Genomic DNA, 21604 nt, shown 5'->3' with positions numbered 1-21604 from the left:
GCCAGGAACAAGGGGAGGAAGCTGGGTAGTCGACGCTTTCCCTTGTGGGATGGTGACTTGAGTAAGTTGAGCGTGGGGCAACGGATTCAATGCAACCTAATGTACACTGCCGGAATCACCACAATGTGTGGCAATTCTGGCAGCCTTTGGGATGAGATTCTTACAGTTCATTCCTTGTCATGTAGCTTCTGTTTTCATGACAGTCTCTCTTCAGGGTTTGCTGGAGTTACTGGTCTCCTTGCCACACCACCTTGCAGAGACTTTAACTGAGGCCAGAAACCAGTTCCCCTTTCCTTCTGAGGCCAGGAAGCTGACAATAACTAAGTCAGTGCTACTGGGGAATCTTCTTCCATACCTGTACATGTTCCAAGCATCTTCTGGGAACATAAGTTGGAATTTCCTCCTTATAACTTTTGCATACTATGGTTCTTTCCTTTTAAAGATAATATATATACCAACTGTACACATTTTCCTTAAGACATTATTTTTAAGCAGCAATTTCAAGGAATGTTAGATTTCTTGATGGTGTCCCTGTTTCCTTATCCTTTACCACTAGATAGCACAGAATATTACCCTTCTCCCTCCTCTCCCTGTATCACCTATACTATATTCTGGAAGAAGCAAAGATCAGCAGCATTGAAACAAGGATTCTCTGCCATCAATTTTGTTGGATGGGTCATGTTGTTCAAATTTCTCATCACTGTCTCCTGAAGATTTACTTTATTTTCAACTTAATAATGGAAAACAGAATGTCAATGGACAATAACAGAGATTTCAAGATGGGCTCAAATCTAACCCCCCAAAATGTGGTATAAACACCAAAAACTTGGATGCCTTGGTCCTCTAACATTATAACTGGAGATCAGCTGTTAACAATAGTGTTACTGGTTTTGAAAAGGCACAAATATAGGGTGAAAGGAAGAAACATGCCAAGAGGAAGACACATCAAGCAAATCCTTTCCATCTGGAAATCTATGTCCTCAATGTGAAAGATCATGAAGATCCAGAATAGGACTTCAAAGTCATTTATGGACCCACTGCCAAGACTCTACCTCTAAAAGATAATCATATCGGAAACTGATAAGGGACTACTTGATTTATAAGAAGGGGAAAAATGATAACTTAAACTAGCTAGAAAAGAGAATACTACCTGAAGATCAGGAAGAGAAGAAGCAAATATAGAACAAAGGAAAATAATGAAACGAAGAACACAAACACGATGAAGATCGGAAGCTGTATATAGAGACTATTACTAGACTCATTCCTCACATTTGTTGTTTATTCGTTCAGTCGCTTCTGACTCTTTGTGACCCCATGGACCAGCCATGCCAGAGCTCCCTGTCCACCGCCACCACTCCCAGCTCCTTCAAGGACAAGCCTGTCTCTTCAAGGATACCATCCATCCACCTTGCCCAGCTATATCTGCCTAAAAGATCTGGTGGCAGAGGACTTTTAAAAGTAAAACAAGCAGTTAGAGAAGAAGAACATGCCTTGGCAGAATATGTAAAGGAAAGGGAAGAACCTGCTTTGATTGAAGTCAAAAATCAGAAACTCCTCAAAGCACAGCAGACAAAAAATCAGTACAAGAAAACTGCACTACAAACTAGAGCTGACAGCTGACACAACAAAACGTTGCATGGACATTTCCTTGACAAAATTGAAGGAAAGGTTGATAAGGAGAAGACCTGGCTATGGCTCACAAATGGGACACTGAAGAAGGAGACAGAAGGCCTGATTCTTGCAGCCCAGGAGCAAGCCATCAGAACAAATACAATTAAGGCCAAGATCGAAAAATCAGCCAGTGACCCAAAATGCAGACTGTGCAAGGAAGCTGACGAAACTATTGATCATATCCTCAGCTGCTGTAAGAAAATCGCACAAACAGAGGCACAACTATGTGGCCCAAATGATTCATTGGAACTTATGCCACAAGTACCACCTCCCAGCAGTTAAGAACTGGTGCGATCACAAACCTGGAAAGGTAATGGAAAATGAACATGCAAAAATACTGTGGGACTTCCGAATCCAGACTGACAAAGTTTGGAACACAACACACCAGACCTCACGGTTGTGGAAAAGAAATTTTTTTGGATAATTGATGTCGCCATACCAGGTGACAGTCAAATTGATGAAAAACAACAGGAAAAACTCAGCCGTTATCAAGACCTCAACATTGGACTGCAAAGGCTCTGTACAGGGGGTCCTAGTGGTAATCGGCACACTGAGTGCCCTTCCAAAAGATCTCAGCCAGCATTTGGAAACAATAAATATTGACAAAATTACGATCTGCCAACTGCAAAAGGCCACCTTACTGGGATCTGCATGCATTATCCAAAAATACATCATACAGTCCTAAACACTTGGGAAGTGTTCGACTTGTGATTTTGTAATACGAAATCCAGCCTATATCCCATTTGCTGTGTCATACTATGTTTGTGATAATAATAATAATAATAATAATAATAATAATAATAATAATAATAATAACCCACCTCTCCTTGTCACTCAAGGCAGGTTACAATATCGCTAAAACATAATCATCTAAAACATTCTAAATATATACATATTAAAACTTATTTCTACATATTATATATTACATTACAAAGATTTAACATAAGATGCAAGTTTAAAATCAGTGATTAAAATTGGCTGGGTAGGCCTACCAGAAGGGATAGGTCTTCAAATGTGTTTTCAGTTCTGACAGATATTTTCTATAGATCATTCATCCCAAAATTATTCAAAACTTTGCTCATTCTTATGATTTAAAGCATAGTTTAAGTACCCACTTAATGCTAGAAATTCCAGTAAGATTTGAAGATTGTGAGAAAGGTTCATTTTAAAAACAAGTTGGTTGTGTACAGAATGAAATACAGTCCATAATAGAAGAATGAGTGGGGTGCCATAAATAACATCTGTGCACTTACAGTATATCATCTTGGTGGCAGAAGGTATTGCTATGCAGACTGATCAGTGATCGCTGATGAAGCAAAGCCAATTATTTTGAAAGGTTCACATGATAAATTGCTGTTATTAGTCAACATTAGAGTGTTTCATGAAGTCTTGCAGGGCAGAAATTAACTTGAAATGGCATGTCAGCTTATGTGCTAAAACATCCCTATTAAAATCAAAAGGTAGGACTATACAGATACTTATTTACTTTCTGTTAAAGCTTATCTTGTTGATTCAGTGTCTGAGTCAAGTTTTTCTTCTAACTACCAACCTCAATCTAAAAAGATGGCAAAGGTCTTTCCATTTCTTCAGTAACTAAAACTGAACACACTTTTAGCAAGAATAAAAGGGTTTTGGAAAATTTTCATGTAGAGTCTCACTTATCCGACATAAATGGACCGGTAGAATGTTGCATAAGCGAATATGTTGGATAATAAGGAGGGGTTAAGGAAAAACCTATTGAACGTCAAATTACGTTATGGTTTTACAAATTAAGTACCAAAACATCATGTTTGAAATCCAAAACACCTGGAAGATCAGAGTTGGAAACACACTGATATACTGTAGATTAAGCGTCTCTAGAATCCCATATTAAGCATAAAGGAATGGCAACACTAGAAAACCAAAGTTTGCTAAACACTGATATTGATCAACTTTCTCCAGAATCTCATCTCGAACTGGGTGGTTCTGTGTTTGGGAAGGTTTGTGCCTTCCAGCCTAGCAGAATGGGTCTGGACTGGATAGCCTCTTAAGGGAGGGGATCTCTTGCGTTTCTAGGATTCTATCCCTCTAATTATCCTTGCTTGAGTTAGAAGAGAAGAAGGAGGAGAAGAAGGCCAGAATTGCAAGTTGCTGCAAAGCTGTCAGCAGGGCCGGCCCCACCATAGAGGCCACGTGACGCCGCCGCCTCGGGCGCAGGTCCCGGGGGGCGCCGTCAGGCTGGGTGGGAGGCGGGGCACCGCTCTGACGGTGCCCCGCCGCCCGACCAGTGCGCCCTGGCCTTGTGGCTCTCTCTTTCGCCGCCCGGGAAGGGAAGGAGGGATCCCCTCCTCCCCTCCCCGGGTGGCGAAGCCTCGTTCTTTCACCGCCCGGGAAGGGGAGGAGGGGATCCCCTCCTCCCCTCCCCGGGCGGCGAAGCCTCGTTTTTTCGCCGCCCGGGGAGGAGAGGAGGGATCCCCTCCTCCCCTCCCCGGGCGGCGAAGCCTCGTTCTTTTGCCGCCCGGGGAGGAGAGGAGGGATCCCCTCCTCCCCTCCCCGGGCGGCGAAGCCTCGTTCTTTCTCCGCCCGGGGAGGAGAGGAGGGATCCCCTCCTCCCCTCCCCGGGCGGCGAAGCCTCCCTCTTTCCAACCCTGGCCGCGCCTCCCACGCTGCGTGGGAGGCGGGGCCAGGGCGAATAGCATGGGAGGCGGGGCCAACCCTGGCCCCGCCTCCCACCCAGCGTGCCCTGGCCCCACCTCCCACGCAGCGTGGGAGGCGGGGCCAGGGCACGCTGGGTGGGAGGCAGGGCCAGGGCGCAGGAGGCGGGGCCGGCGGGGGGCGCTTTTCAGCACCCCCGCTTAATATTTAAATTTATCTCCGACCGGCCCTGGCTGTCAGAGGTAAAATAGGGAGGAGGAGGAAAAAGAGAGAGTGTGTGGGGGGTGAAAAAAGGGAGAAGGGAGAGAAAGAGACGATCTGGAGAAAAGTGTGTGTGTGCGTGCAGGAAGAAATGGGGGGGGATCCTCCGCCCACCTGGCCAGGTCAGGAGACGGCAGAAGGCAGCCAGCCCACCGCCCCACTCACCAGCCCCAGCTCCCTTTTCCTAGCCCGGCGGCTGCCTTGGCTTCTCCCCCCCCTCCTTCCTTCCAGTCATGAGCCCTTTTTCCCCACTGATTAGGAAACTAGGCTAAATTGGAGAGACGTCTCCAAAGCATGCACCAAGAGCAAAAAGAGAGAGGAGAACCATCACGTTTTCTTTTCCCCCTCCTCCCTCCCTTGCATACAAATGGCCCCCAATGGGAGAATTCACCTCCCTTCCCTCCAGAGATGTGCTTTCCCCCTCCTCCTCATTTTTTCGCACGGGAAAGAAAGCCCCAGCTCTTGCCATGCATTGAATGAAGGAGCACCTATCAACGGGTGCAATGTTTCCAATCCACCACCATATGGTGTCAGATAATACAGAGTGTCGGTTAAAAGGAGGTCGGATAAGCGAGAATTTAAAACTTGTATTGATATTTTCTACAATGTACATTAGGGAGTAGGCAAGTTTTCTGACAAGTTTCCAGATCCATTTCACACTGCAGGTGATTACCTCTAAAGCCCTATATGCTTTGAGTCCAACCTATCTTCGAGACCACATCTCCTTCTATGAATTGGCACAGGCATTGAGATCTGCTGGAGAAGCCCTTCTCTCGGTCCCACCACCGTCTGAAATACAGTTGGTGGGGACGAGAGATAGGGTCTTCTCAGTGGTATCACCCCGGCTCTGGAATGCCTTCCCTAGAGGCTAGCCCCTTCGCTTCAAGTCTGCCATGCCAGCTTAAAAACATAGCTTTTAAAGCAAGCCTTTGATTTTACGTAGGTTTTAAAGGATAGGTCCGAGTACTTACAGTGGGCATTACATCGGCACTGGGCTGTGTCAATCGAAACAATTTCTTTTTATCCACAGCTATGACTGCATTTTATGCCTTTTAATGTTTTACATTGTAATTATGTATGTGTGTAATTGTAATTCTATGGTTTTATCATTTTAGATTTATGTATTGTCTATATGAGGTCTCTTTGCTGTATTGTTAGCCGAGATCCTTTGGGGAGATGGTGGCGGGTTAGAAATAAGGTTTATTATTATTATTATTATTCAAGATATTGTTAGTAGTTTAATAAGTTGAAGCACATAACTAATGAATCATCATGGAAAGGGAAAATGTTGTGGAGGGCAAGTAAACAAAACTTTTAATATTATATTACATTATATCCAAGTTTTTAGTCTCTATGATTTTGACATTCTTTATTTAAACTAAAGTTTTTGAAAAGTCAATGATTCTTCTGTATAAAGGAGAGATCTTGTTATTCTTTAAATCTACTGTTTATCTCTTCTTTTAATAAGTCTCTATATCCTTTTAATTATCCTTTCTTTCTTTCTTTCTTTCTTTCTTTCTTTCTTTCTTTCTTTCTTTCTTTCTTTCTTTCTTTCTTTCTAGCTGTCTGTCTTCCTTCCTTAATCTTTTTGGAAAGTCATCTTAGTTTTATTTATTAGCTTGGGGACCGGTGGTGCCGGGGTCATTTGAGGAGTGTAGTCTAGATCCAATGTCTGCTGGATTCAGTGGGTGCGGGTGAATTACAATTCCTATATGCAAGTCCCATCGGCCATGGGGGTTCTGTGTGGCAAGTTTGGTCTTGATCAGTCATTTGTGGCAGCTGCAGTGGTCTCAGGAAGTGAGTGAAGATATTGGAAGTCCCATCGTCCATGGTCCATCCTCCTCCAACATGCACCAGGACGTGGAGTAATTCATGAGTGCTCTGTGTGCCAGGTCTGATTTTGTTCAGTCATTGCTGTGAGTCGCAGTGTTCTAAGAAAGTGAGTGAAGATACTGCAAGTCCAATTATACTTGATTTGTCCTTTCCCCAGACTGTGCAAGGATGTGAGGTAGGTCATGGGGGATATGCCTGCCAAGTTTGGTCCTGATCCATCATTGGTTAGAGTAACAGTGGTCTGTGGGAGATGACACTTTTGAAAGTACTGAAAATCTCATAATCCTTGGTCCATCCTCCCCCAAAGTGCTGCAGCATGTAAAGTGTGTCATTAGGGATATGTGTGCTAAGTTTGGTTCAGTTGTGTCATTCCTGGCAGTTGCAATGGTCTCAGGAAGTGAGTGCAGGTACTGAAAATCCCATCATCTGAGGTCCTCCTTCTCCCAAACAGCACCAGGATGTAAAGGGGGGCAAACTGCTGCAGCGCGTAAAGTGTGTCATTTCGGATATATGTGCTAAGTCTTGTTCAGTTTTGTCCTTCCTTGCAGTTGCAGTGGTCTCAGAAGTGAGTGAAGGTACTGCAAGCCCCATAATCCTCCCCCAAACTACACCAGGGTGTAAAGGGGGTCATGGGGGTTCTGCCTGCCAAGTTTGGTCCAGTTCCGTCACTGGTGGGCATCACACTGGTCTGTGGGAGAAGAAGCAATTGAAAGCACTGCAAATCCCATCATCCATGGTCCAGCCTACCCCAAATGGCACCAGGCTGTAAAGTGCATCATGGGGGTTCTGTGTGCCAAGTTTGAGCCAGGTCTGTTGTTCTTGGTGGTTGCAGTCGCCTGTGGAAGTGGCAGCCAATCAGAAAGCTGCCACATACACAGCCACATACATACATACATACATACAAACACTGACTTTTATTATATACTAGTTTGGGGACCCAGCGGTGCCTGGGTTATTTGAGAAGTGTAGTCTAGATCAAATGTCAGGTGGGTACAGCAGGAACGGGTTAACTACAACTCCCATATGCAAGTCCCATCATCCATGGCCCATCCCCCTCCAACAGTGCCAGGGTGTAGAGTGGCTCATGTGGGCTCTGTGTGCCAAGTTTGGTCTTCATCAGTCATTGGTGTGGATTTCAGTGGTCTCAGGAAGTGAGTGAAGATACTGTAAATCCCATCATCCATGGTCCATTGTCCCCCAAACTGCAGCAGGATGTAAAGTGGGTGATGGGGGGTATGTGCACCAAGTTTGGTCTTTTATCAGTCAATGGTGTTGGTTGCAGAGGTCTCTGGAAATGAGTGAAGGTACTGTAAATCCCATCATCTTTGGTCCGTTGTCCCCCAAACTGCAGGACAACGTAAAGTGTGTCATGGAGGCTCCATGTGCCAAGTTTGGTTTTTATCAGTCATTGGTGTGGATTGCAGTGGTCTCAGGAAGTGAGTGAAGGTACTGTAAATCGCATCATCCTTGCTCTGTTGTCCTCCAAATCGCAGCACGACGTAAAGTGGGTAATGAGGAGTATGTGTAGCAAGTAATGATGCGTCATTGGATAGAATAACAGTAGTGACTACTATGTGGTGAAATATGTTACTGTCAAAGAGGAAATACGAGGCAAAAAACCTTATTGTTGTAGCTTAGCTTCTTCACTCCTGGGCATCACTATTTAGTATCTTTCTGGCCCCAAACTCGCTGTTCACCTAGCCAAAACACCCTGCTCAGATGAAATTGTGTTCAGCATCGTTCACTTCTTTTTATTTATTAATTTATTTATTCACCTGATTGATACCCCGCCTTTCTCTACCATGAAGGGGACTCAAGGTGGCTTACATATGGCAATTATTCAATGCCTTAAAAACACATACAAAACATAGGCTTAAAATAAATTAAATTAAAATTAATACACATTAAACATTTAAAATTGCATTCAATATTAAATTCATGCAATTCAGGAATTGTAGTCTAAGGCCGTTCCGTAGTCATTGCACATATTCCAAATTTATTATTGCACTGTGCTATTCTCTGAAGGCTTGAACCCAGAGCCAGGTTTTTACTTTCTTTCTGAAGGTTAGAAGGGAGGGGGTTGTTCTAATGTTGCTGGGGAGGGAGTTCCACAGCCAAGGGCCACCACAGTGAAGGCCCTGTTTCTTGTTCCCACCAGTCGCGTTTTGAAGCAGGCAGGACTGAGAGCAGGGCCTCCCACAATGCAGACTGTGACCTTATCAGCATACAGGTAAACTATGTTTTTCCCCGCTTTCTATGCTTAAATGTTAGTAATTCCTAAAGGCAAATTAGTTAAATACATACTTTTTTTTGTTTCTTACAGTTTCTTCAGTTCTTCAATTAATTGTTGATATTCAGAATTAAACCATTTATTTAAATTTGTGCTGTTTTCCCTTTGTAGAAAATATTTTCATCTAGATGATCCATTCACATTTAATCTTGTAAAAGTGTTGATACATGACGTTTAGGAAGTCCCATCTGCTGAAAAACTTCCTTTCATTCAATCGCAAAAATTATAAAAAGTAAGCAAAGAAAATTATATATGCAGCACTAATGCTGTCTTCAGTTGCAATATATGGCTGGGCACACTGACCCTTTCCAGTCCCCTTCATTCCATTTGTGGATCAGTGACATTTGCCTGTGTCACCCAGGTATAATGAAATGTGGATTGGGCTCTTCAGGGTAATCCTCCATGCCTCCTGTCCCAGGGAAGCAATTTCTGCTGTTCTTAAATTTCAAAAAACCAGTGATCATCACATCTAGCACTTCTCTCATCAACAGAGCTGCCATTTTAACCTGGAGATCTTTCCTCTGTTTTTCATTCCTGTTCCTTGTCTTCTGCTCTTCTATTTAGATTTTGGTTTAATTATCCTGTAGAACAAAGGGCAGCTATATGAAGATGACACCCAATTCTATTACTCCTTTCCACCTACCCTATTTCCCCGAAAATAAGACAGCCCCAGAAAATAAGACCTAGTAGAGGTTTTGCTGAATTGCTAAATATAAGGCCTTCCCCGAAAGTAAGACCTAGCAAAGGTTTTGTTTGGAAGCATGCCCGCCAAACAAAACACCAGAGCATGCAGGATCGGTATGTACCATAGATTGTTGTACATGGAAATAATGGTAGTAACAAGAAATTCTTGATAAGATTCACAGTTTGTTTGGTTATGCTGGTTTGTGATGACAACTACTGTACAATATATAACAAGTGTTCAATTTTTTTGTTCAACAATAAATGTGAATTCTTCTTCATGGAAAAATAAGACATCACCTGAAAATAAGACCTAGCGCATCTTTGGGAGCAAAAATTAATATAAGACACTGTCTTATTTTCGGGGAAACACGGTAGTTCTAAGAAAGCAGTTCCTGTGCTAAACTAGTGCCTGGTAGTTGTAATGGAGTGGTTGAGGGGAAACAAATTGAAACTTAATCCAACAAAATGAGGTGCTCCTGGTCAGTCAAGAGACAGATCTTAGGAATAGGGATTCAGACGGTGTTCGCTTGTGTTACTCTCTCCCTGAAAGTGCAGGTTTGCAATTTGGGGGTACTCCTGGATTTGATTTTATAACTGGAGGCCAAGGTTTCAGCAGTGACCAGGAATGCTTTTGCACAGTTAAAGCTAGTGTGCTAACTACACCAGTTTCTGGAGAAGTCAGATATGGCCATGGTGATACATGCCTTGGTTACACCCTGTGCTTTACATGGAACTGTCATTGAAAAGTACTCCGTTGGTCCAAAGAGCAGCAACCAGACTACTAACTGGGACTGGCTATACACAAATTTGCTGTTACAATAGCTACATTGGCTGACAACCTGTTTACGGGCACAATTCAAAGTGGTGGTTTTGACCTATAAACCTTATATAGCTTGGGTGTAGGTCACTTGAAGGACCGTATCTTTCTTTATGTGTCTGTTCTCAAGAGACTTAAGCTATAGTGGGCATGCTGTTAAATCAGCTAAATCTTAGATAAGCAGAGAGCCCTTTGAAGATGACAACCACTGGCGGTTTGACAAAAAAGTTTTCCCCAAGTGTCTAGAATTGAGTTCTATTACAATCTTCCTTCTTTACTATGACTGCCAACAAAGCTCTGTGAAGCCTCTTCTGACATTTAAACTTATTTATTTATTCCCATTGGTTGCAATTTGTATGTTAAGATCACAATAGTTCAAAGCAAAAAGATTGTTCTGTTCCTTCCTTGCTGCAATGCTTGTTTTATTAAGGGACAAGGGAAAATATAACTATTGTTGTAACTTCCTTTGGAGACTCGTCTCATTCAAATGCTACATTAGAAGTGAAGCTTAACACACCTATATTTCTATTTAAACTTTTAATGCTACTTCAGGAATAGCAACAAAAGAACACATTTTTAGGAGCTAAATAGAGACATGATACTGTATTAGAGGAGTTGTTCTCAAGAGTGTTCTAACGTATATAAAGTATTTAGTGACCAGCTTGCATTTGCATTTTGTATTTAATTCAAGCCATTCAGGATCTGCCATCCTGAATGTCTATTTTTGTTATATGGAGTGGAAACTTTTCACCTCTATAATTTAATAACAATAAAAGTTCTATAAACGACTGCACCTATAATTCATCAGAGATTTTTGTTATACAATGTTAGTTCCATCAGATTACCCATACTATATTTGAACATTTGAAGAGATGATTCCAGTCTTAAATGAACCAAATATGCTGAGAGGAGGACTCTGCAAAAACACACACGGTTGCCCAGGAAGAAGGGAGCCATTGGTTAAACAGAATAAAAATGTGGACTCCTGTCTACAAATGAAGGTTCAAGGAATAACTGGTTCTCCAGTGAGTTGCTCTTCAAGAATAATAAGCCCCTTATGTGCCTACCTCAGAAGTTTTGAGATTTTCTCTTGCTCCCCAAGTAACTAGTCAGAATCTTCCCTTTTTCCATTTTTACAGCTTAAAAATGGGGCTGTGGAAGCAGAGATACATGTTTAGTTCGACTTTAGTTTCCTTCTTGGTTTCAAAGCATTTACTTTTTCTGATAGTTTATGATACAGAAGGTACATGGAACATTAAAATACAGTACAATGGAATTAAATTGCCTGTATGAAATATTTCATACAGTGACAACTTAATCTGAATAAAGAAATTGAATTGAATTAGTTCATGTCTGAAACCTCTTCAAACAAAAAAGACAGCACAGATACTATGTGAGGTCCTTGAGACCTGGGATGCAAATTGGAGTGTTGGACTGAGTGAATTGAACATCAGTTCTATTTCAGGCATCTGCAACTCATCTCTAATGGCAGGACATTCCCAAAGTCAAGTTTTATAGTGTGCTCAGCAACTGATTATTGGTTGTTTTGCATTACTGTACTTAAATTTGTTTGAATCGTGCATGTACGTATATAGCTCACCTTGTCCTCCTACAGAAGGCTGTTCTCCATGACCAATATTTGCTGATCATGTGAACTGTATCAAAATTCATTTACTAATGGGCATTCACTTTTTGACAACACAAACAAACAGTTCAGGGATGGAGGCAAAGGCAACTTAGCTGCCTTTTTAGTTGGAATGGTAAATAGCTCACTCCATAATAATGAAAAGCCATCATGGTTTGAATGTTGAACTAAAACACTGTAAGACCAGGATCGGAATCCCCGCTCAGCTATGGAAACCCACAGAGTGACACCTCTGTGAGCAAGTCACACCTCTTCAGCCTCAGAGGAAGGCAAAGGCAAATCCTCTTTGAACGAATTCCATGAGTTCCCTAGAAGGTCACCATAAGTCACAAATGATTGCAAGGCACAAGCAACAAGAAGAAATATAGAATTAGGGTTAATTCAAACCATGTTTCAGCAATATATTAATGATTTTTTTTAAAAAAATAGAACATTAAGGCAACTGAAAAGATGCATTTTGAAATGGGGAAGAAATATCTGAAAAAATATTGTAAAGATGACAATCATGTTTTACCACCCCCACTGAATACATAAATACCTTGGCTTGTGGGCATGACACCCTTTTGTCTTCACATCACACACATAATCGGGACAGCCATTTAAATGGGAAAGAGACATGGACCTCTGCTATCAAGCTGACTTCTACTTATGGCAACTATAGGACTGAAATAACTCTAAGAACCATAATTAACAACAACCCTGCTCAGGTCTTGAAAACCAGGGTTGTAGCTTTCTTGATGGAGTCTATTTGCCAAAAAAAAGTAGTTTTGAATTACATGTTTTACAATACGCTCTTCTGGTCCTTTTTCTTAATTTCTGCTGCAACAAACACAGGTATTGCTCTAAAAATCGTAAAAATTGAAAATTCCAAAACATTCACTAGCAGTCAGACGACTAATTAATGCTCCATTAAACTTCACATTTGAGCAACTTGAACCTTTTAGTCGATTACTTCACTTAATAACCAGGGAAGATAAGCAGAAATTAAGAAAAGTTGAATATAAACAATTTATTCTGTATACTACTTGTCAAATGGCAGGTATTATGTGAAAGGATTAGAAATAATTGCTATATAATTTTCATATAAGTTCACTGACATCTGAATAAATATTTAGCTGATTTAAAATACAACAGCAGTTTATATTTACTGAGCATTTTTGTGACTTTGAACAGAGAAATATTAATGTTAATGCTACTTTAATGCTGGTGTATTTATTATTGACATATGGGACTGAGAGTCATGAAAATTGAATTCAAAGTGTACTTAAAATGTTGGAATACTGTATTTTGCCATTAAGTGTCTACTCTTTTTGGGCAAAGTCATAGAACGTGTGGTGGCCTCACAACTCCAGGTGTTCTTGAAAGAAACAGATTATCTAGATCCGGCGCAGTCTGGCTTTAGGCCAGGACATGGAACTGAAACAGCCTTGATCTGCATAGGAATCTCGACAGGAGGAGTGTGACCCTGTTGGTTCTCCTGGACCTCTCAGTGGCCTTTGATACTGTAGACCGCGGTGTCCTCCTGGGGCGCCTCGTGGGAATGGGTCTTGGAGGTACTGTTCTACAGTGGCTTCAGTCCTTCCTGGAGGGCTGTACCCAGATGGTGTTGCTGAGAGACACCTGCTCGGCCCTGCAGCCATTGACTTGTGGGGTCCCTCAGGGCTCAATACTGTCCCCCATGTTGTTTAACATCTATATGAAGCTGCTAGGAGAGATCATCTGGGGTTTTGGAGCTGGGTATCATCTTTACGCAGATGACGTCCAACTCTATCACTCCTTTCCACCTGCTGCTAAGAAGGCTGTTCAGGTCCTGAACTGGTGTTTGGCTGCTGTGACGGTTTGGATGAGAGAAAACAAATTGAAATTGATTCCAGACAAGACAGAGGCACTCCTGGTCAGTCACAAGGCTGAACAGGGTGTGGGGTTACAAGCTGTGTTGGATGGGGTTACACTCTCCTTGAAGACACATGTTCTCAGTCTGGGAGTGATCCTGGATTCATCTCTGAGCCTGGAGCCCCAGGTTTCAGCGGTGACCAGGGGAGCTTTTGCACAACTAAAACTTGTGCGCCAGCTGTGCCCATACCTTGGGAAGTCTGAGTTGGCCACAGCAGTCCATGCTCTGGTTACATCCCAGATAGATTACTGCAACAAGCTCTATGTGGGGTTGCCTCTGAAGACTGCTCGGAAGCTTCAACTAGTCCAGCATATGGCTGCCAGATTGGTAACTGGAGCAGAGTACAAGGAGCAAACAACTCCTCTGTTACACCAGCTCCACTGGCTGCCACTCTGCTTCCGGGCACAATTCAAAGTGCTGGCTTTGGCCTATAAAACCCTAAACAGTTCTGGCCCATCTTATCTATCTGAACGCATTTCCCCCTACAAGCCCACCTGAAATCTAAGATCATATGGGAAGGCCCTGTTCTTGATCTCATCTCCTTTGCAGGTGCGATTGGTGGGGACGAGAGACAGGGCCTTCTTAGTGGTGGTCCCCAGGCTGTGGAACTCCCTCCCCAGTGACATCAGATCTGCGCCCTCCCTCATGACCTTTAGGAAGAAACTAAAAACCTGGTTGTGGGACCAAGACTTTAATCAACAGCAATAAGAGACATTGAACCATACGTGCAAGGGAGAACTGACATTGGACTGGTCTTGGATTGACACTTTCGGATTGTGTGATTTTAACTGTTCTTACTTGTGATGTTTTAATCTGTTTTTACTTGGGATGTTTTAAATACTATGGGTTGACCATTTTTAACACTATGCCCAATGTTCATATATTATGTTGTAAACTGCTTTGGCTTCCCTAGGGGAGGAAGGTAGTATATAAATGATGTAAATATATAGTAAAAAAATTATCAATTCTCAATAGTCAATTTTAAGCTGTAATGAATAATAAATTAATAGTAAATAAGGAAGCATATTTACTATTGGGATGCAGTAGTTGAAAAGGTAAGACTAGATAGACTGTATGCGATTAATCTTACAGTCATTATAGTGTTGCCTAGTTCAAGCAACAATCTGGACACTGATGAAAGAAGAGATGGGACCAGATGAGTCAGGAAGGCCAGTTATGCAGAGAGTGCAGGCACCGTTTTTAGGACTGACAATGAACATGATGCAAAGCATTCCCTAGTGTCATAGGATCTGCAAACTAGAGGGACACCAAGCCATAACTCCCAGGAGCTTAAAATCCTGGGCTAGAAACCACATGATCTTTGTTGCTCAGGATCCATCCACAACTTGTTGGATGTGTGATAATGAATTGCTAGTCTTCAGATGAGGAGTGTCCTTTTTTCCACAAGAGAATGCGGTTTGGAGTCGGGTCTTGGCAGTACATAAGAGCCTATTTTTCTGTTCTCTGTATCCTATTGAGGTTCTGAAAAATTGGTTTCTCTCTGCTTTAGTTCTCTTGATGGTCCATCTTGAATTGCATTTTGCCTTCCTCCTTTTTCTGTTCTTTCCACACATCCCAGATGGCTGGCCAGACATATTTTCTCCCAACCTGTTCATGGTCAATTTGGATTCCCGATAATGAAGAAGCCAATCATTTTACAGCCCTCACAACTTTACAAACTCAATAAATCATGTTTGCAGCTGTAGGGATATCAATACATCTTAATTTATTTTATCCTTGCATACAATAATGAATGATTTCTGCAGTTCTCTTCCTGCTACTATGTGAGAATATGAAGGATTATATGAATTCTTGATCAATATTGTAAAGTACTACCTCTGGGAAATGTATTCCAGGACTTCACCTGGATACATGAAAATGGGGGTAAAAGGGATCGCTCTATTTTTGTGCTGAAACAGAGCATGTGTTATTCTTATCTCACCCTTGTTCACCTCTTGCACCATGGAGGGGAAAAGAGCTGAACTGAGAACTCACAAGTTGGGATACAGAGTGCTCGTGCTGACCTCCCAAAAGCAGCTCTCTCCCTTGGTAACAAAACTGCCAGGAAGCCAAACTTTCCCTCTATTTTTGGACTAAGAAGTAGAATAATTGCTTCATAGGCAAAGAGATGGAGGAAGCTACGGCTCCTTCTCTTGGCTGAAGAAGCAGATGAAAAATTTTTCTCAGCCAAAAATAAGCAAACTATTAGCTTCATTGACAGAGAGAAGAGGAGAAGCCTTGTCTTTCCTTGCCCAAAGAAGTAGACAAACTGCTTTGTCAGTCAAGAAAAAAAAAAAACAGTCCCTTCTTCTCTCATCAAAGAAGCATATGAACTGCTTCATCATGGAGAGAAAGGCTGAAGTTGCCAGGGAAGAGGTTTGTCAACTTCTTCAACCAAGAGGAGAAGACATTATATCCTATTAAGTAAACTGTTCTAAAAATCCCCCAAACTTTAATTTCTCTCTGTTTAGTTCTCTTGATGGTCCATCTTGAATTGCATTCTGCCTTCCTCCTTTTTTCTTTTCTCTCCACACATCTTTCTGGTATTCTTTTTCTTGATATGGTTTCCTTGAATGTCAAGAATATGAATAAGAATGATATTTTTGATATAGCTACAGGTAAATAGCTAAAGCAATGATCAAACACTATCTAAACCACCAGAATACACAGATGGAGATTTTTATACTATAAAACTAGCAAACATCAACTTTTTTAAAAAAAACAACTCTGACTCAATCACTGATTCAAAAAGTGTGGAATAGCGTATTTTAAGTACTAAAAAAATAATAGCACATAGCAACACTTGGAGGGCATGTTTTGTGTTTAAACTGTATAAAAGATTGAACAGATTTTTTTAAAAGTTTCAATGGCATGAACAAAATTATTTTTATTACTTGCTACTTAGAGGAAATGAAATGAACTGTTTTAGCTCACCACTATTAATTCTGTGATTAAAATTCTCCCCCCCCCCCCCCTCTATGCTACAGCAATTCACAACACATAACTTCATGCAGGCTAGTTTACTATTTCACTAACCTTGCATAAGAACTCTTGATTTTAAACAGATACAAAATGAAAAGCCATGACCCATTTGCTGAACAAATCTGGTGGACAGTTATTTTGTTTTACTGTGCTTTAACAAATATTTAAATATAAACAAGCACATACACATTTCTGAAACCAATGAGACTCAAATATTTCAGTATGCAACATTTTCAGTGTTTTAAGTCACTAGATGCAAATAAACTGCATCTCACCCTAAGCTGGTAATTCCCCATAGAGGAGCTGTGGCAGGGCAGTATATAATTTTTTTAATGAATAAAGGAATGTTTGGAAGAGGTGGTCTGACTGCAAAGCAACTCGCTTGAAACAGTGGAATCCTTTTTAGGAGAGCATGAGCAATGTGACACCTGTGTTAATAATAATAGTATTATAATAATACTTTATTTTTCTATCCCATCTTCTTCTCCCCGCAGGGACTTGGGGTAACTAACATGGGGCCAAGCCCAAAGAACAAACAGTAAACGAAATAAAAGCATATATAACCAATATAATCAAACAAATAAAATAACACATTTAAAATCACAAAATAGTACAATAAAACAATAAAATACAAAATAATAATAAAAGCAAAACCACCACTTAATGGCAAATAGATAGATAAAATGGGAAGGCGGTCTAGAACAATGTGCAATGATATGAATTGTAAACACTGTTTGGTCAGATAAGTAAACAAAGTGTTCCCTTGAAATGTTGAATTGCGTACCAAAATCTGAACTGTGTCCCATATCGCATGTCAAGTTCTAAACCTTCTAGTGATAAAGCCGTGGCTCTATCCAATGGCATTATTTATGTGTTTAATTTTTATCCCACTGTACCAATCAACAATCGTGATCAAAGAAGCAAGTAAACATTATTTGATAAAACCATTAAAATAACAGTAGTGGAAATCATTACAATCACAACAATAAAATCAAATATAACATGACATGATAGGATTAAATTACATATTATATTGTTTATATGATGGCTTAAAAGTAGTGGAAAAATATGTTTATATTTTAAAACTTTAAAGCTCTTTTAAAAATCTTTTAACCATGAAATCATTAAAGTATTTTATAATTGTTTTCCATTGTTTTTATTTATTTATTTGTTTATTTATTTTGTTTTAATATATGTTGAAAGTTGCCTTGGATTTTATACACTAGAAGAGGCTGGATAAAAATAGATGGCAGACAGACAGATGGACATATGTGTTGGGATATTACAATGATTTTGCAGAACTCTAACCCTATCATGGATAATTTTCCCACTCTTGTACAGTTCACAGTCTATCCATATTTACTAATGTGCCATCAAATCTAATGCGTACCTCGATTTTCACAACCATGAAATCCAAAAAAGTATTTGATGACTAACGTAACGCACAGCAGCAAAAGGTGCACTGTTTGTAATATGGTCATTACAGTTGCCACCTGCTTAGAATTCCTTGTTTTAAAACAAAAATGTTAGAAAATCAAAGCTTCCAGCTTTGGAAAAGAAACTTTGAATGCATCTATGCAATAAGAATGAATCCAGTTTTGCTGCCTTGGTTTAATGCTATGGAGTCCTGGGGCTGTAGTTTTACAAGGCTTTGAGCCTTCTCTACCAATGAAGGCTGATGCTTCACCAAACTACAAATCCCAGGATTACAAAGCATTGATCTATGACAATTAAATTAGAGATGGTATTCCTCAAATAGGAGCTCCAGGTACTACTGAAGCAGCTTCCCCCATTGGTTTGGTTCAGCACTAGGCAGCAGCAGCAATCTATGACCAGAATATATGGAAATGGGCACAGGTGCCCAAAAAGGGGAATCACAATTCCCATAAAAGTCAGATAAAAGAACAAGTTAAAAACATGCTATAATAAAAACAAATAAAAAACAAATTAAACAAAAACAAATTAAAAGCAGACTATTAGCAGGGTCAGCTAATAGTAAATATCGATCCACTAAGAGGCTCTGGAGGGGGATAGAGGGAGCATTTGCAGTATTTCAGTTATAACAGATTGCTCTGGCTACAGGCCCTGTGGGGTCAGTCATCGTCCGTCTGATGGAAATTGCTGCTGCACAGAACCTGGCGACACTATAGGTTATTGCAGAAAAGGAGTCTGAGAGCAGCAGAGAGGTGTAGTATCTTTCAGTGCGGCCTGGATGTTTTAAAAGCCAAGGAGTGATGAAATTGATTCTAATATCTCTATAAAACATACACTGGAGGAGCACGTGCTCGATTGTTTCGATATGGCCAGACTCACAAGGGCATAGTCTCTCCGGAGCAGGGGTCTTCCGGTACCTCCCCGGAAGGTTCAGCACTAGGGGCCCTTTCACGCAGCCATATAATCCAGAATATCAAGGCAGAAAATCCCATAATATCTGTTTTGAACTGAGTTATCTGAGTCCACACTGCCATATATCCCAGTTCAAAGCAGAAAATATGGGATTTAACTGAGCTATCTGGAAGGGGCCTGGGATTACTGTATGACACAAATTGAATGTGCATCCTAATTTTGGCAAGGTGATTTAGCCAAAAATGTGAGCTTAAATTTGAGTAAATACATTATTTTGTTTGGAAAAGACCCTCCATTTCCCAATACTATAAGTGGTCATAGCTGGCCATGTGCGAAGAAACAGAAGAGAAATCAGTGATGACAGATGAATGAAGTAATGAAATAAAAGAAATCTAAGGATGAGTATTTGCAGAAGTACAAGAAAGAATAATTTCCTCATGTCAACTCTTGATGTAAAAGTTTCAGAGAAATGCAATGCTCCTCTTTTAGACCAGTTCTAAAAACAATACCACCTTTTTCAAGGCCTCAGCCAATAAAGACAAAATGAAGTGTTGAAAATGCATTCTTGGAAATGTTGGGTGGGTTGCTTGTTTTCAAACCACTTACCTTGACTGCGTAATACTCCTTTACTTCAGGCGTAATGGAGTCAAAGTCCCCACTGATAAAATCAGGCAAAAAACTGTAAGAGAAGCAACATTCAGGGGTTAAAATGAAATGAAAACATCTCCTGCTTTGAACATTAAAAGGTTTAAAAGAGAATCTTAGGAGGGGAATAAAAATCTATAACTGGGATGGCAGCATCTGTATCCAAAAGTAACTTGAAATTAACAGATATGCATTTTTAATTAACCTTCAAAGCAACATGTGCCTCAGGATTAAATAATTTGCATGGAGTTACTGGACTAAGATCAGCAAGACGTATGCAAAGGTACATAATTAAAATGAATGAAGACAGTGTTACCTTGTGCAATCATGCAGCTGTTTATGGATTTTATGCTTTGTAATCGTCTGAAGACTAGACACAAATAAACTGAAATGGATGGATGTAAATTACAGAAAATGACACCACCCATTTAGGAGATACAGGTTGAATATCTCTTGTTTGAAATGCTTGGAACTAGAAATGTTTGGATTTGCGGTTTCTTTTCAGATTTTGGAATACTTCTAATTGCATAAATGTACATAATGAGGTATCTTGGAGATAGGACACAAGACTAAACACAAAATTCATTTGTTTCATATGCATCTTATATACATGCCCTGAGGCCAAAGTTATACACAATATTCTTAATAATTTTGTGCATGAAACAAAGTTGGTTTACATTGAACCATCAGAAAGCAAAGGTATCACTATCTCGGAAACCAATGTGGGTGATTTTGGAGTATTTCAGATTTTAAAATTCCTTATTAGAGATTATCAGCATGTACTGTGTTCCTCCAGGAAAGAAATACTTTAGAATCTTACTAATCCATTCTCTACTTCATCCTAATCCTTGCTATACTTCACTACAACCACGTTCTCTTTTATATTCATTAGCAGTGATTAGGGAACAAAATCATTCCAGTGACCAACTTTTATATACTACCACGAATGTGTGGCAATGAACACAGATCACTAATTAGATTATTTTTATGCTGGGGTTTCCAGGCTGAAGGAAACATGACAGATTGCTACCATATTTCCTTAGTACAGAAAATATCACTACCCATATGAAGAAAGTTTAGGATAAGTCTCCCATTCTCCATCACATACTCTCAGATTGTTTATCACATTTCTATTCTTGTTTTGTTAGTTACTGCTGCCACCACCACCATTATCATCGGCTACCACAGAATTCTTTTAACTATATGAGTTCAAGTTGTATTCACACTCTGATGAATTATAAAGTTAATGTCTAATATTATATTTCCACTTTATTCACTAACAACAGATGTGGCTCCACTCTTACAGAATGGAAACAAACTAGCCCTCTGGATGTCCAGGGAGCTGGCAGCAATGAAGCAAGTGAGATGGAGACTAGAGTGAGGTTGGTGGAAAACTCCAAGCAAATCTGCCCAAGCACGGGCTAGAACAGGCATCCTGAAACTGTGGCCCTCCAGCTATTTTGACCCAACTCCCAGAAGCCTTAGCCAGTTTGTTCAATGGTTAGTGATATTAGGAGTTGGAGGTCCAAACAGCTGGAGGGCCACAGTTAACATCTGCAAAGAACTGCTCAGTGGAGCTGTTTCGAGTGGTCAGAAGACTATTTAAAACTAGTCCTCAAGGAGAAAATGTTGACCATTCAACAGCCCACTGTGAAGAATTTGCACAGCACTTTGTGGATAAAGTAGCTCAGGTTTGCTCCAACTTGGAAGCTGTAGTTGATACAGTTCTGGTGAGTGTAACCTTGGCTCCTGCTTGTTCAGTGTTGATGGATACTTTCAATTTGTGCAGCCTATGTATGTGAACAAGATCCTTGGAGAGGAGTTCTAGATCTTTGCCATTCCTGGCTCATTAAACATGCCAGAGGGGGACTGGTGGAGTGGGTAAGCGAAGTGATCAATGCC

At 40.7% G+C, this 21604-nt stretch overlaps 1 protein-coding gene across 4 annotated transcripts in view; it reads right to left on the bottom strand.

Annotated features, from left to right (window-relative positions):
- The window catches only part of tpk1 (thiamin pyrophosphokinase 1), a 379442-nt gene that overhangs the window by 155788 nt on the left and 202050 nt on the right, over window positions 1-21604 (bottom strand). For all 4 annotated transcript variants that reach the window (XM_062957472.1, XM_062957471.1, XM_062957473.1 and 1 more), the window contains exon 5: window positions 19664-19736. In XM_062957472.1, the coding sequence (XP_062813542.1) occupies window positions 19664-19736 (73 nt within the window). The remainder of the gene's footprint in view (window positions 1-19663; window positions 19737-21604) is intronic.

The sequence above is a fragment of the Anolis carolinensis genome, chromosome 6, assembly GCF_035594765.1.
Source record: "Anolis carolinensis isolate JA03-04 chromosome 6, rAnoCar3.1.pri, whole genome shotgun sequence".
NCBI lineage: Eukaryota > Metazoa > Chordata > Lepidosauria > Squamata > Dactyloidae > Anolis > Anolis carolinensis.
Note: the sequence above shows the minus strand (reverse complement) of the source record. Positions and strands in the feature narration are given on the sequence as shown.